The 13,823-nt window shown below is 43.9% G+C and overlaps 1 protein-coding gene across 5 annotated transcripts in view; it reads right to left on the minus strand.

The window, feature by feature from the left end:
• Positions 1–13,823, minus strand: part of LOC118234146 (catenin delta-2-like) — a 178,390-nt gene that overhangs the window by 9,966 nt on the left and 154,601 nt on the right. For all 5 annotated transcript variants that reach the window (XM_035430527.1, XM_035430526.1, XM_035430525.1 and 2 more), the window contains 2 exons: positions 10,809–10,893; positions 1,338–1,464 (listed from right to left, as the gene is read on the minus strand). In XM_035430527.1, coding sequence (XP_035286418.1) covers positions 1,338–1,464; positions 10,809–10,893 — 212 coding nt within the window. The remainder of the gene's footprint in view (positions 1–1,337; positions 1,465–10,808; positions 10,894–13,823) is intronic.

Consider the following 13,823-nt stretch of genomic DNA (forward strand, 5'->3'; position numbering starts at 1 on the left):
ACATAACTTAAATTCAGAGGAGATTTCTGAAAGTTTAAATTTGTTTTCCATTGAAGAAATTAACTTTACTCAACCTAAATTCAGGAGAATATTGCCGGGCATGTCCTCAGGAAAAGTAGGGGCTTGGTATGGAAGTTGCTAAAAGCAGCTGGATTTTGGGCCCAAGACAAATTCCCTAACTCGTGCACAACACTATATTTAATTAGTACCTGGAAGAGCTGAAGCAAAGGATCATGGGAGAAAGCATGCACATATGTACATGTCACTAAAGAAATGCACCCGCTATTATGGAAGGCAGTTCCCAACGAGGAGAACTCAAGGTGGAGGCATGATCAAACGGCAGCGCGTCATTGGATGGGACCGAGGCATCGGTTGGCTCGGCACGCCCCCACCCCCCCGGGCGTGAGCGCGCACGCGAGCGGAAACGCGGGTCTCCTGCGATGTCCCGCCGACGCAGCTGAGGCTCCGCACCTCCGCACGCGCTCCCAGGCAACCCGCTGACGGGCACCGCCATGACGGAATCTCCCCGGGCCGTTTCGGCTTTCATCTCCCTCCAGACGATAAAAATAGGAGCGCCGCACCAGGAGCAGTGGAGGGGAAGTGATGTGGGGGGGCGTGGGGGGGAGCTATCATTACGGGCCATTCTCCGAGCCGGCGCGATCGGCCCGCTTTTCGCCGGATAAATCGGCGGGGCTGCGGCCGCTATCGTTCGCTTAGCGCCGCGCGGCGTAACCGCGGTGCGAAGCCGCGAAGCCTCGGCCCTTTAAATCACCGTCCGACTGCTTCACGGAACGGCGAGCTCCCGGAGAGCCTCCCCCCCCTGAAGGTGACCTTGAGGAAAAAGTGCTTTTCCGGTTGTAATATCATGTGAACTGTACTGGAAAGGCATTACTGCCGCGAAGCCCCGTCCCGCCGCCGACGCTCGGTCCCCCCCAAGGCCCGCTTCCATTAGCGCTCGCCGGAGTGGCTGGCGTTCGCCGCGGTCGCGCTCTTCCGCTAAACACGCCGCGGCTCAGAGGAGCCCAGAGCTGACCTCATCGGGATTACAGCAAAGCCATAATATCCAAACCCGTCCAGAAATTTCCAGTATAGCCAGGAAAAAAAAAAAATCTTTTGGAAAAGTCGATAAGAATACGAAGTTTTTTTTTTTTACTTGGGCAAAATATACGACTTGTCTAGAAAATGGCCCTGGGCTGTTATTGTGAAAGGCGCTGGGTACCAGACACTCTCTCTGTGTTTCCACAGCTCAAGGTATTCTTTTAAGACCATGGGCAATCCAAGGCCAGAGTCTTGTCTGTGTGACAGATGACTGCAGAGGTAGAAAAAGGGTGACTCACCTGATCGATTGTTCGGGGAGGTCCGGACAGGCGAAATAGAGGGGGTTCGGGAGGAAGAGTAGGGTCTTTGCCTGTCCCTTTCTATTGTGGAGGAAGAGCCCACGAAATGATACTGTGAATACCCGTCCTGCGAAACAAACAAGCAGCAAGACATTAGACCACATGCATTAGACCACCTGCAGAATTACAGAGCCCAACAAGTGCATATAAGAGAGAATACAGTATGCACATATAAATGATCTGTATTAATGTATATAAGAAGCTCTGCAGTATGCACATGTACATGATCTGCATGAATGCATATAACAAGCTCTGCAGTATGCACATATACATGATCTGTATGAATGTACATAAGAAGCTATGCACATGTAAATGCATGTATATAAGACACTCTGCAGTTTGCACATGTAAATACATGTATATAAGAAAGCTCTGCAGTATGCAAATGTAAATGAATGTATATAAGAAAGTTCTGCAGGGTGCACATGTAAATGAATGTATATAAGAAAGCTCTGCACTATGCACATGTGATCTGCATGAATGGATATAAGAAGCTCTTCAGTAGGCACATGTACATGATCTGCATGAATGTACATAAGAAAGCTCTGCAGTTTGCATATGTAAATGAATGTATACAAGATGCTGTACAGTATGTATGTGTAAATTAATGTATATAAGAAGCTCTGCAGTTTGCACATGTAAATGCATTGTATATAAGAAGCTCTGCAATTTGCACATGTAAATGCATTGTATATAAGAAGCTCTGCAGTATGCACATTTAAATGATCTGCATGCATGTATATAAGAAGCTCTGCAGTATGCACATTTAAATGATCTGCATGCATGTATATAAGAAGCTCTGCAGTATGCACATTTAAATGATCTGCATGCATGTATATAAGAAGCTCTGCAGTATGCACATTTAAATGAATGTATATAAGAAGCTCTGCAGTATGCACATTTAAATGATCTGCATGCATGTATATAAGAAGCTCTGCAGTATGCACATTTAAATGAATGTATATAAGAAGCTCTGCAGTACGCACATGTGTCTGCATGAATGCACACAAGAAGCCCTGCAGTATGCAGGCACAAATGATCAGCATGAGTGCATTACACAACATTAAATGATCTAAATGAATGCTCACGTAAATGATCTTTATGGATGCATGAAAAATCGTGCTGCACGCACACGGTCCACAATTAGCTCTCATTCACATGCTGGCTACATCTGCAAAACCGTTCTCCACAAGGCCATTTGAAACACAGCAGTGTCTCATTCACTGACAATGTCCTCACTTTCACCCCACTTATCGCTCACCCATCATTCAGAAAACTTTACAGTGATGGCCGTGTGGACACTTTCTAATTTGGAGGAACAAAAACGACTGAAAGACAAAGGCAACACTCTCAAAAAGTTCCGACAGTTCCCCTTGACTGGACAGTTTCTCATTAAAGACCCATACCCACACACAGAGACACACACATACAGACACAAAAACAACTTTAAGACCAAAACCCGCTGTGCAGTCATTAAAAATGAATCAAGATAGTGTGCCTGAACCACTGTCATCAAAGAGGGCCTCTGGCTCTTCTGGACTGAGCCACACTGGCATGTACAGCTGTATGGTGCACTGACAACCAAGCTATTTTCATTTAAAAGGAAGGCAGCAGTTATAGGCTGCAGAGTTAGCATTTACACCCTGACCTCACCTGATGTCTCACATCACCTGGTGCAGGTCAGATGATGTTAAATGGCAGGTGAGGTAATGTTTGGGAACGACGGGAACACATTAGACACTGTGGCACTGGCAGACTGCAAGAAAGGGTGGCCTTGGTGAAGAGGCTTTGAATGTGAATCAGTGAGAATCACAATTGCTGTTATGCTCTGTGATACCACCCAAATCGCTATGAATCGCATGATTTCTGCTGGCCCCTCCGCTTCCTGTTCTCTGTCCCTGTTAGCACCTGCTGCCTTTGCTCTCCTCTTGTACCAGCAGTTAGTATGCCCGGCCTCATGGTGGAGCTCTAGCTCCAAAGAGCCTCCACGGTCTACCAGGGAGTTCGGTTGCTGCAATTTCATTTCATAATAGTCACATAACCAATCAGCATGCTGCATCTGTATGGGTGGGGCGTGGCCTCTCGTTCCCTGATGACTGCACATTAACAGTCACAGACGGGTGCTCATTGTGATTTTCTTCCCTGGGCTCATCTAAGATCCAGGTCAGGGAAAAAAAAAGCTACATGAAAGGTCCCGTAGTTCTTCCCTCCGATAATTCCAATTAGTTTCAGGGAACCTTTTCCCCCTTCACTTATTTGGACACAAAAAGAAGTTGGTTTGCTTAATTTAAGCCTGCCAGAACTCTGTGTTCGCTGTGCGACCTTGGATCTAAATAAGGGAAATGCAATTTCAGTCACCAAGGCTTCATTTCCTGAGATAACCACTGAAAAAGGACAGGCCCACCTTCATATAAGTGCCTGCAAGTTCCAGTATGTGCAGTTTAACTATTCAGATCTTTCCTGTCCCTTTTTTTAACTCATGAAAATCAGTCTTAAGTGAAGATAAAGCAAACCATTGCAATGAGGTATTTACCGAAGTAAATTAACACATAACAGAAAAAACAACAATAAAGCTACTTTTTAACTGAGTGGTAGTATTTACTCCATTCCCACAAGTACCAAGCAATTGTTATAACCGCACAGCCTAGTCATATATGATGATATACCTGAATCCATAAAACCAGCCTACCGGAGGCTACAGACACGGTACACAGAATGCACTACTAGCTTAAGCAAAGGCTTTGAAGTTTCAGTGAATAGGACAGAAATGATAGTGGTGCTCTGACCATGAAGAAAATAAGGAATCATAAAATAACCGCAATGAAAGATGAAGGCTAATTAAAAAGTGGAAAGAAGGTCAACCGCACGCTACACTGTGTACGCGCTGTCATGTACATAAACAAACAAGCGCGGTTCCAGAGAAACCGTTGCTGTATTAATTATGGCAAAATGCAGGTTCAGGTTTTTTTTTTTTTTTTTGTGCACCGATTTTGAATTCTGCTGGGGTTGAAAATTCTGAAATAGAGGTGATAATTATGAATGCCTTTTCTCTGTTTAGCAGCGCAGCTTAGAATAAAAAAGCAAAATAACTGTCTGCTTAAATCAATCAATGTCCATGCCAAAGAAGACTTTCTCTCCGTTTTACAACCATCTATCAAGCCATTATTTCCTTCACTGAACACGTCAACAGAAGATTTTTTTGCCAAGTCAAAACTTGTTACGAACCATAAAAGAGGGTCAATCTCAAATGTCAGTCAATATTTCAAAATCTACCTATATATAAAACAACAACGTAATGATGGTCACATGAGAATACCCAACGACATTGTGAAGTGACAGACACTGAGAGGGAGTGTACCATCACAGTGGGAGTTACGGGTGTAAAAGGAGCTATCACAGCTTCGGATGCCTGAGGTGGAAACAGCCTGACGGGACTTGGATGTGTGTGTGTGTGTGTGTGTGTGTGTGCGAGTGTGAGTGTGTATGTGAGTGTGTGTGTGTGTGTGTGTGAATGTGTGTGTATGTGTGTGCGTGTGTGTGTGTGTGTGCACGTGTGTATGTGTGTGTGTGCATGCACGTATGTTTGTGTTTGAGTCAGTGAGTGTGTGCGTGAGTGAGCGTGTGTGTGCATGTGTGAGTGCATATGTGTGTGTATGCGAGTGTGTGTTTGTGTGTGCGCGTGTGCATGTGTATATGTGTGTGTATGTTTGTGTGTGAGTGAATGTGTGTGTGCGAGTGTGTGTGTGAGTGCATGTGTGTGTGTGTGTGTGTGAGTGCTTGTGGTAGTTTAGCAGGTAGTTGGCAGTATTGCTATCTACCTGCTAAACTGGAGTCTGTTTCTGTTATGTGCTCCCGGCATCCTTCGTACTTGTGTGTCTAAGGGGTACAGGCAGGATAACAGGAGATTCACATAAGGATGCTGGCCCTGGCTATTTTGTCTTTGGTCAGGCGCCTCAGTAGACACTCATTCACATAGCGGATTTAAAGCGGAATTATTTCAGCTGTGGGAATGTCAGAGGTGGAATTTTCAGCGTTGTTGTGCAAATGAGCCGGGTTTTCGGCAGAAGAAATCGAATTTCTGAGCTCCCGGTAGAAACTCTGCTCTCGACGAGGGTCCGCTGGGGTCAGCGGCCACGCCCGTTTCGCACACGAAGCACTGCAGCTCAGACTCGCTCTGCAGCTCCGCGCCGCCGCCGGCGCCGCCGGGAGACCAACGGCGAGGGGAGACTGCCGTTGCTAAGCAACCGGCGGGCATGTGGGGAATAATGACTTTGGGCAGGTACTCTAGACTGGCGGTGAAACGCAGCGCTGCAGAGCGGCGTACACAGCCAGTTAGCGTGGGCGCCAGAGCCGGTGCTGGTCTCTCAACGGGGCGATGACAGCTTTCAGTGACAGCTCCTGTGTGCCTCTATTTTACTCAATGCTTCTTATTTCCGGTGTGTGGCCTCGGTGTTTCATTATGTCATGTGTTTCACAAGTTTGCAGAGCGAGTGCATACCCACCCAACTAATTTAGAAAATTAGTCCTACCGCAAGCTTCCATGGAGAAAACACTGAATAAACCAAAATAAAGTTTGCACCAATAACCAAATCGAAAATATTGTAAGATAATGATACTACTATCGCTTTGATCAAACATTAAAAATAAATAAGTCTTAATAATTAATATTGGAAGGAATAAAAAGATCCAAAAAAGTGTAACCAAAGTATGCTTAAGAAATACTAGCTTAAGCACTGGCTTGTGATTGGATTGGCTCTGACTGTGCAGAAAAATATGAGGGGAACTTGAGTGACTGATTAGAGCTGGAATATGACCACAAGGTTAATTACACAGAGCTCTACAGGTGATAAATGCCACCTTTGATGGCAGGTAGGCCATTTCCTCCTGCCTGTGTTCTTATCCTCTGAATATATCACCACCATTACATTACAGCTTGCTAGAATAACTGAAATATGGAAGAAAGAGCACAGTCAATTTGCAAATGCGAGTGCATTATGTAAGACATGGAGATTTGCCAAAGGAGTAACTATCTGGACAAAATGTGCAAAAACCAAGAGCGAAGTATATTACCAAAAAGAGCTAAGAGGACTTTATTCTATTTAGTGTAGTAGAAATGGTATAGGAACCCCAGCTAAAGGAAGGATTTTAAACTCTAGGCCAGTACCGGTTCAGAGAATCTTTTATTTGTGTTACTGTACCAGCACTATGATGCCCTGTAGATCCTGACTGCAGAAGTCTGTCTGGTGGGCTGTGGGCCTCCTTGTTATAGTAAGTGCAGAATTAATCAATGTTTCGCACCAGGGTTGTGTTAGGGGCTCTTTGCTTCTGTGGCCCCTCTCAAATGAATATTGGGTCTTGTTGATGAGTATTTTTTTTCTGTTATTGATGTCATCTTTTTTCTCTGACAGGCCACCTCATTTGCTTTTTTTTGACAACCCAAAAGCACCAGGTGATAACATGTTTGGCAATTTATATAATAACCTCCCAGTCTCCCACTTTATAGTAGCAAAGGTGCTCCATGTTCCTCAATTACCTCATTTTCTGAGCCTGACAATGGAAGCCCTACAATGGAACCATTCAGCAGACTACAATATAATGCAAATTGCAAGCCCTAGTTTTCTAATGTAATATACACACATATCCCTGCCATTATAATGCAATACACATGCATATTGCAATTGCTACCATTATAATGCAATACTTGTTTAGTAAGCCATGCTATTATAATGCAATGTACTGTACATGCACCTTGAAAGTCATAATATTATAATGTAAAATACACACACATTGGCAGCACTGCATTTACAGTGTGCTCTGAAAAAAGAACTTTGCTCTTTCTGGTTAGGAATTTGGAATATCGTAAACAACATTTTATTATTCAAAAACAAATACAAAGTGGCGAATATACATGTAGCTATATTTGGCAAGCATTCACCATGTCAGCTGGACCTAAAAGGTTGACTTAAAAATGCTTGATCCAGCCAACCAAATCTGGCTCTCTTTTTTATTTCTCATCTCAGTACCCTAGACTACTTTCAAGATGAATTGTACGCCTCTCCAGTGCCCATTTATAACATCCAACGTGGCTCTTTGCCACATCTACTGTATCTTGTACTTCATCATTAAGTCATTTTCGGTGCATTCTGCATCCTGCTCGCTTTAGCAGGCATCTGGAGCGACGTAGCCCCGCGTCGCTGTCCCGGTGCCAGGTTCAAACGAGAGAAAGAAAAGAAGCTGCGCTTTAAACACAGAGGCTCAATATAATAAATGCACTCTAATTAGAGATAATCTAATTTTCTTCTGCAGCATTTAAAAGTGAAGCAGTGATGGATTATCATTTCTGAGTCATTCCGTATCAAATTAAGCAGAACTGACATTTTCATTTTGCGCGAACGAAGGCGCACATCAGTTACAACTTGTCGTGAGCGGCGTATCAGCGGAAACGCAACCTTTCACGGAAAGCCCGAGACTTCTTCTCATTTCAGATGTACCGTGAAGCCGTTCGAATCCTGGGTGGGGTACTGCTTTTACATTCAAACATCTGGCCTAGAAATAAGCTCCCCATCCCTTTGTTGAGAACTCCAATCACATAAAATGGTTAATTTTTTGATACATTAACGATCTGAGGGCTTAGATAAGATACATACCCTAAAGCTATTTCTAAACTTATAGATATGCTTAACAGTATTATGATATTACCTAGGAACTTTAAATTCTTTTTTTAACAGAAAGTATAAATATGTAATTTATGGAACTATGGAAACCAAAATCTTCCAAATTTTCCACCTTGCTGACTCTTCATGGATCTCCACATGTACAGTACAAACCCTAACCAGCTTCGGTACTGTAGATCTGGTTGTATACTGTTCATAAACATATGTAAAAGGGTAACATAATATAAGTGCCGCTAAGTTATGCAAATAATGAAGATGCAATTTGCAGATCACAAAGCTGGATGTGTGATTTATTTGTGGAATATGTGAGCTAAGGAAAATCTGTTTTAAAGCCAGTACTGTGGTTTCCATGTCTCCTATGAGGTGTTTATCAGCAGGAATTGTTTTCTGTGCAGTCTAAGCTCCTAGGGGTCCTGGTTCCCCACAGGTTACAAAGCCCTGTAACCTAACAATGTCACCTGCGTATTTGTCTCTTCCTGGCCTACTCCCTGTCAGAGTGTTCTCTGCACATGCTCAATGCCCACATGGGAACAGGACTCCCCCCCCCCCCCCCCCCCCCCCCCCTCCCCCCCCCCCCTTCCCCCCCACCCCTCCGCAAACCCTCAGAGCTCTCTATCTGAAAGTGTCTGATTCGATCACGGCCTGTCTGTCTCTACAGGAGGTCTCCTGCAGCCGGTGCAGAAAAAGATCCTCTAGTTCATTAATCCGACGCCCAGAGGAATTGGGCTAAACTCATTCTATCAATCCACCAACACGTGCACCAGCCCCGAACGTGTCGCTGCAGTCGATGCCGGGCCGAGTCTACCAGCGTGCCACTTCAATCTCTTCCTCTCTCTGTCACTCCCTCTTCGCTATTTTATAGGATCTTTTCTTATACTGCAGCTCAAAGTCACCTTTACAAAACCCCACTGGGAAATGTTAACAAGCTGATTTTACATAACTGCACAATGGCATTTCTCAGCATGAAAGCCACTGGGCATTCGGGGTGAATCGAAACAGATCCCGGGGCACCTTGGGACACAGCCGGACATGACCCAAATGCTTTTAATATCGGGACATACAGTAGGCTTCCTGTGCATGATAAACTGCAACACGTCATCTTGGCATCTCAAGGACATTTGTTTTTAACCTTGATAAATCAGATAACATCACCATACAGTAATATTATCAAAATACACTATATCAGAGTATAGTCAATGCTTACTGTGAAATTCTTACTATAAGGCAGCTGAACAGGAAGCTCTCCTTGCTTCCAGGCAGCTGTCAGGGGGGATATGCATTTTAACAGCCACGGGCAGTATAATGCAACCTCCCTTCCTGATATTTATCCTATTTATCTTTTCTGTACATAATGCTATTTCCCGAAACTAGAAGGCACAAATTAGACTTAGTTTTTCCCGTGAATACAGTAAAAGCAGGATGACTCGTGGTTCATATTATTTTAAAATAAATTTTAAAAAATCAATGGGCCTTCACTTCTATCTGCTATTGCCATGAGCAGAGACATCAGGAATAACGGCGCTTTAACTCGATAATCGTTCAGAAATGCAGGTTGCTGAAATTGCCCGAGGTTTGTGTACACAATCGCACAAAAGGGAACGGCCTGACAAAGAATTGAGCCAAATGACTGAAAGCCCGCTGCACACAATCCCTTATTGATCAGCCATTTTCTGTAAATATTTCAGTGGCTTCTGAGACACGGCATTACTCATTTGTGTCAAAGCAAAGTGCAGTCGCCAATGCAGACCAATCCAAATAACTGAAACGCTTTTTTTCTACCCTATTCTCTACATTGTTTTTTTTCATCTTTTTTGTTCCCAAATTGGATTTTTGTTCTTACAAACATATAAAACAGTTCCTTGCATTTCTGAGGCTAAGCCAAGTTTACTTAATTACTGCAGTAATTTATTTAATAATTTATATGCGTACTTATTTTTGCTGGCAGGCAAATCAATCTCGATTTGATTCTCTATTACTTCCTGAAACTTCTGAAACTTTGCTTTGGCCCCACGGTGTGCATGCTAGCGTTCCTCTTGGACTCAGCGGACTCTCACAGCTTGCGCATTAGCCAGTCACACCCGTGCGGTGATCAGACGGGCAGCTGAGACAGCCATGCTGAGCACGGACGATGAGGGAAGCCCTTAGCCTTGGCGGCTAAGTAGCGGGTGAGTCAGACCTGGGCTAACTCGTCTGAGATGATGCCACGAAGACTCTGACTGTTCCCCTGGTGACAGGTGTCACCCTAACACTGGGTTGGTTCTGTGTCCATAGTGTGTGTTATCGCCATGGAGACCACACAGTGTGAGAAAGCATTCTTATTCAATCCTTCTGATTCGAGACTGCACTTTCATTCACCCTGACCATATTCTTGCATAAATATATCCTATTACCCCCCCCCCCCCCCCCCCCCCATATAAATGACAACATTTCTGTATGAGTAGCACTCAACCATGGCTCCAGAGGGCCACAGTGCCTACAAGGCCACTCAATTCTTGCCCCAGAGGGCCACAGTGCTTGCAGAGCTACTCAACCCTGGCCCCAGAGGGCCACAGTGCAATTATAGGGCAACTCAACCCTGGTCCTGGAGGGGCACAGCTCGAACACCGTTTAGCTTCACAATGCAGTTCTGATTCAGCAGTTTGCAGTGAAGAGTGGTTGTAAAACCGTCCGGACTACAGTGATTGGAGCTGAGTGAGCCAGCTGCATGCGGTGGGGTGGGGGGGTGAGCGGGCCTTACCTTCTTGTAGAGGCTCCGCAGGTCTCTGTACTGCCACATGCTGCTGAGGACCTGGGATGCGGCCTTCACCACTTTGGGAGAGTGCCTGAAACGCAGGAGCAGGTACAGGACATTACACAGGGCGCTGCGTCCCACACCACACCTGCCAGAGCCAGTTCAGCTGCACACGGTCTGTCAGACAAAAAACGACAGGCTGGCAGTTTGCCATGCCGCAAATCACACATTTAACTGCCATTTCATTTGTCGGCCTTAGAAAAGAAAACAAAATGGCAGGAACGACCGGAGTGAGTTTTTTAAGAGGGCTACAGATTTACGAAGAGATAAATTCACTTGCGATCTTTATGTTTAAACAAAACCCTACAGCACCTGTTTGTACTAATATAATGAATTTAAGTAAATATAGTGATAGAATACGAAAGGCATTTAATAGCTGTATTTCCCACACTCAATGTAAACACTCTCATGAGTAAACGCTTGAGCTCTCTTAAACATCACCCAATAACAGACGATAACCCAACAGTCATTTGATGGTCCTTTACTGAAATATTAATTAATATACATAGATACAAATTCAGCAGCTCATTCCACCTTAAAAAAATGGAAACCGATTCAAACATGTTTGAAAAGAGCATATATGAACCTCAGAGATACCTTATTACAGTGGTAACCAATCCCATTCCTGGATGTCTACCATCCTGTAGGTTTTCCTTTGGCACACTTGACTCTGCTAATTAGCACCACTACAAGACCGCTAGCTGTTGAATGAGACGTTCTTTGTTCGAGTTGGAATGAAAACCTACCGGACGGTCAATCATCAGGAACACGGTTGGTTACTCACTGCCTTACTATATATAACTGTGCCACACATCAAGGCCTATGACTGTTCAGAAACCAGAGCAGCTTAAATATACCTCACTGTTTTCAGTGTTATCATTCCAGGCCGTTTGTTCTCCTCTGTCATTGATTAATTGCCCAGCTTTTCTCTGAGATTTCCTAGCGTGTCTGTAATAACCTGCATTGTTTCTCTGCAATGTGCTGTGCAAGGCACTCTCTGACAGCTCCTTTGTTAAGCGCTATATTAAGTAAAAGGGGGGAAGTAAAGGAGCAATACTTCACAACTGTGTCAGTCACCACGCAAAAAAACAAAAAGGATTTCGGGTCGGGATCTGACCCAACAGCGTCAAGATCCTGCTAATTAAAATACAATGGACGCGGTAAAATGCAATTAGCTGGGGATAAATAGGGCTGTCTGAACCATTTAGCACCAAGGCCTCCTTATTCGGCTCTATTAAGGATATTCAGAGGTAATTACAGTTTCAACCCGCAACTGCCTTTGTAGCTCAGTGTTGTTGCTTCCCCGCTTCCACGGAGACCCGTCCCCTAAAACGTGACCTCCTCACCTACTGTCCCCTTCATCAGGAGCTCCAGGTCCTGCCAGTCACGGTCGTAAACCCCCCCTTTCAGATCCCAAAACCTCGATAATAACACACTTTGCAAAGAGCACTGACTCAGAGCCTAGGCATGAAGAAGTAATAGATACTGTGGAAATTAAAGTAGTATAACTGCACAAATCAAATTCAGCACAAGGTGGAGTAATATTTTAGAGAAAATTATTAGTTATTACAAAACTATTGTTGGAGACTTACCATTTAAAAAAATCATTGTTAAGAATTACAGTATGAAGCTCCAGGATTAAATGAAAAAATATTAAAAATGAACTAAAAAGATAAAACAGTGTGGCCAGTAAGTTCTAGAGAATCTTTTAGGCTTTTCCCCCCTTTTCAGCCAATTTTGCACACCATGCTTATGGCTGCAACCTAAATCAATTTAGTAGACCATGTGCTCTCCTCTGAAACACGTGATGTCAAAGCAATTTTTAATAGCGTGATTGACCTAAAATTCTAGCATGACATATTAGTAGTATAAGTATTGTTATAATCATTAGTATTATTTTAATACTACCACTACTACTACTACTAATAATAATAATAGTTATCATTATTATTATTATTATTTGAAGGAAATTTATTAGACTGTAATCAAACCTGTATGTCTCCATGATGGTTTGGTAGAAAGAAGAGTCTCTATCACAGTAGAGAGCAGGAAACAAACCTCACTCCCAGTTCCCAAGGTCCTCCCACTGCTTTTGTTGGCACCACAGCACAAACCGGCAATCCATCAGCATTAAGCGTCTTAAAACCTCCATATTGCTGTGCCATACCTATCACCCTCACAGAAAGATATGGGGCTGACCTTGGGATTCTCCACTCTTATCATCGGCAGCCACACACAAACAGCATCAGGTCTACTGCTGCACACTTACCACCTCTTAAAAGGAAATCAGCGCCAATTCCTGAAGGAAGAGCTATTATCATCAGCTCAGCCAGTTAACAGACGGGATTCTATATAGGAGCCTTTGTGTCATCTCCGCCTACTGCTCTACCCCTGCATCTGACTGGCTGAGGCACTTTTTCAGTTGGCACTCAATCACAGTGGAGTGCACTTAAACCAGTCAGCTCTGCCAAGTATCTCATAATTACTGGCCAAATTACAGCACACACCGACATGGGGAAAACGATCTGAAGAGAACCCTATCTGACACGTGCATGGCTGTTACATGCCCTGGCAAGAAAAGTGGTATTTATAAAAACATCAAATCAGATATCAAAGGGTGCTTTTTCCATGCCCGACCTCGAATCTGACAGTCCTGAACCTAACACCCCTTAACATGACTCCAATCTAAGGAATCTATTGACTGGTGACATCCTGAAATGCATCATGGGAAAATCCCCTGGCAGCATTTGGTTGTGAGGGGCCTGAGTGCTGATTGATCCTTTACTGGGGATCCAAGGTCTTTAACAGTGTAGAAACTCACTCTCCTTCAATTTCCAAGATGCCAACTATTTCATAAAATTCATTCAGGGTAATTTGAGGAGAGGTGAAAAGTTCACACACATTTTCTGTGTTAAGACTGAAAAAGAAAATGGTCACCTTTCCTCGTGGAGAAGCAGAAGA

Source organism: Anguilla anguilla, chromosome 8 (assembly GCF_013347855.1).
Source record: "Anguilla anguilla isolate fAngAng1 chromosome 8, fAngAng1.pri, whole genome shotgun sequence".
Classification (NCBI taxonomy): domain Eukaryota; kingdom Metazoa; phylum Chordata; class Actinopteri; order Anguilliformes; family Anguillidae; genus Anguilla; species Anguilla anguilla.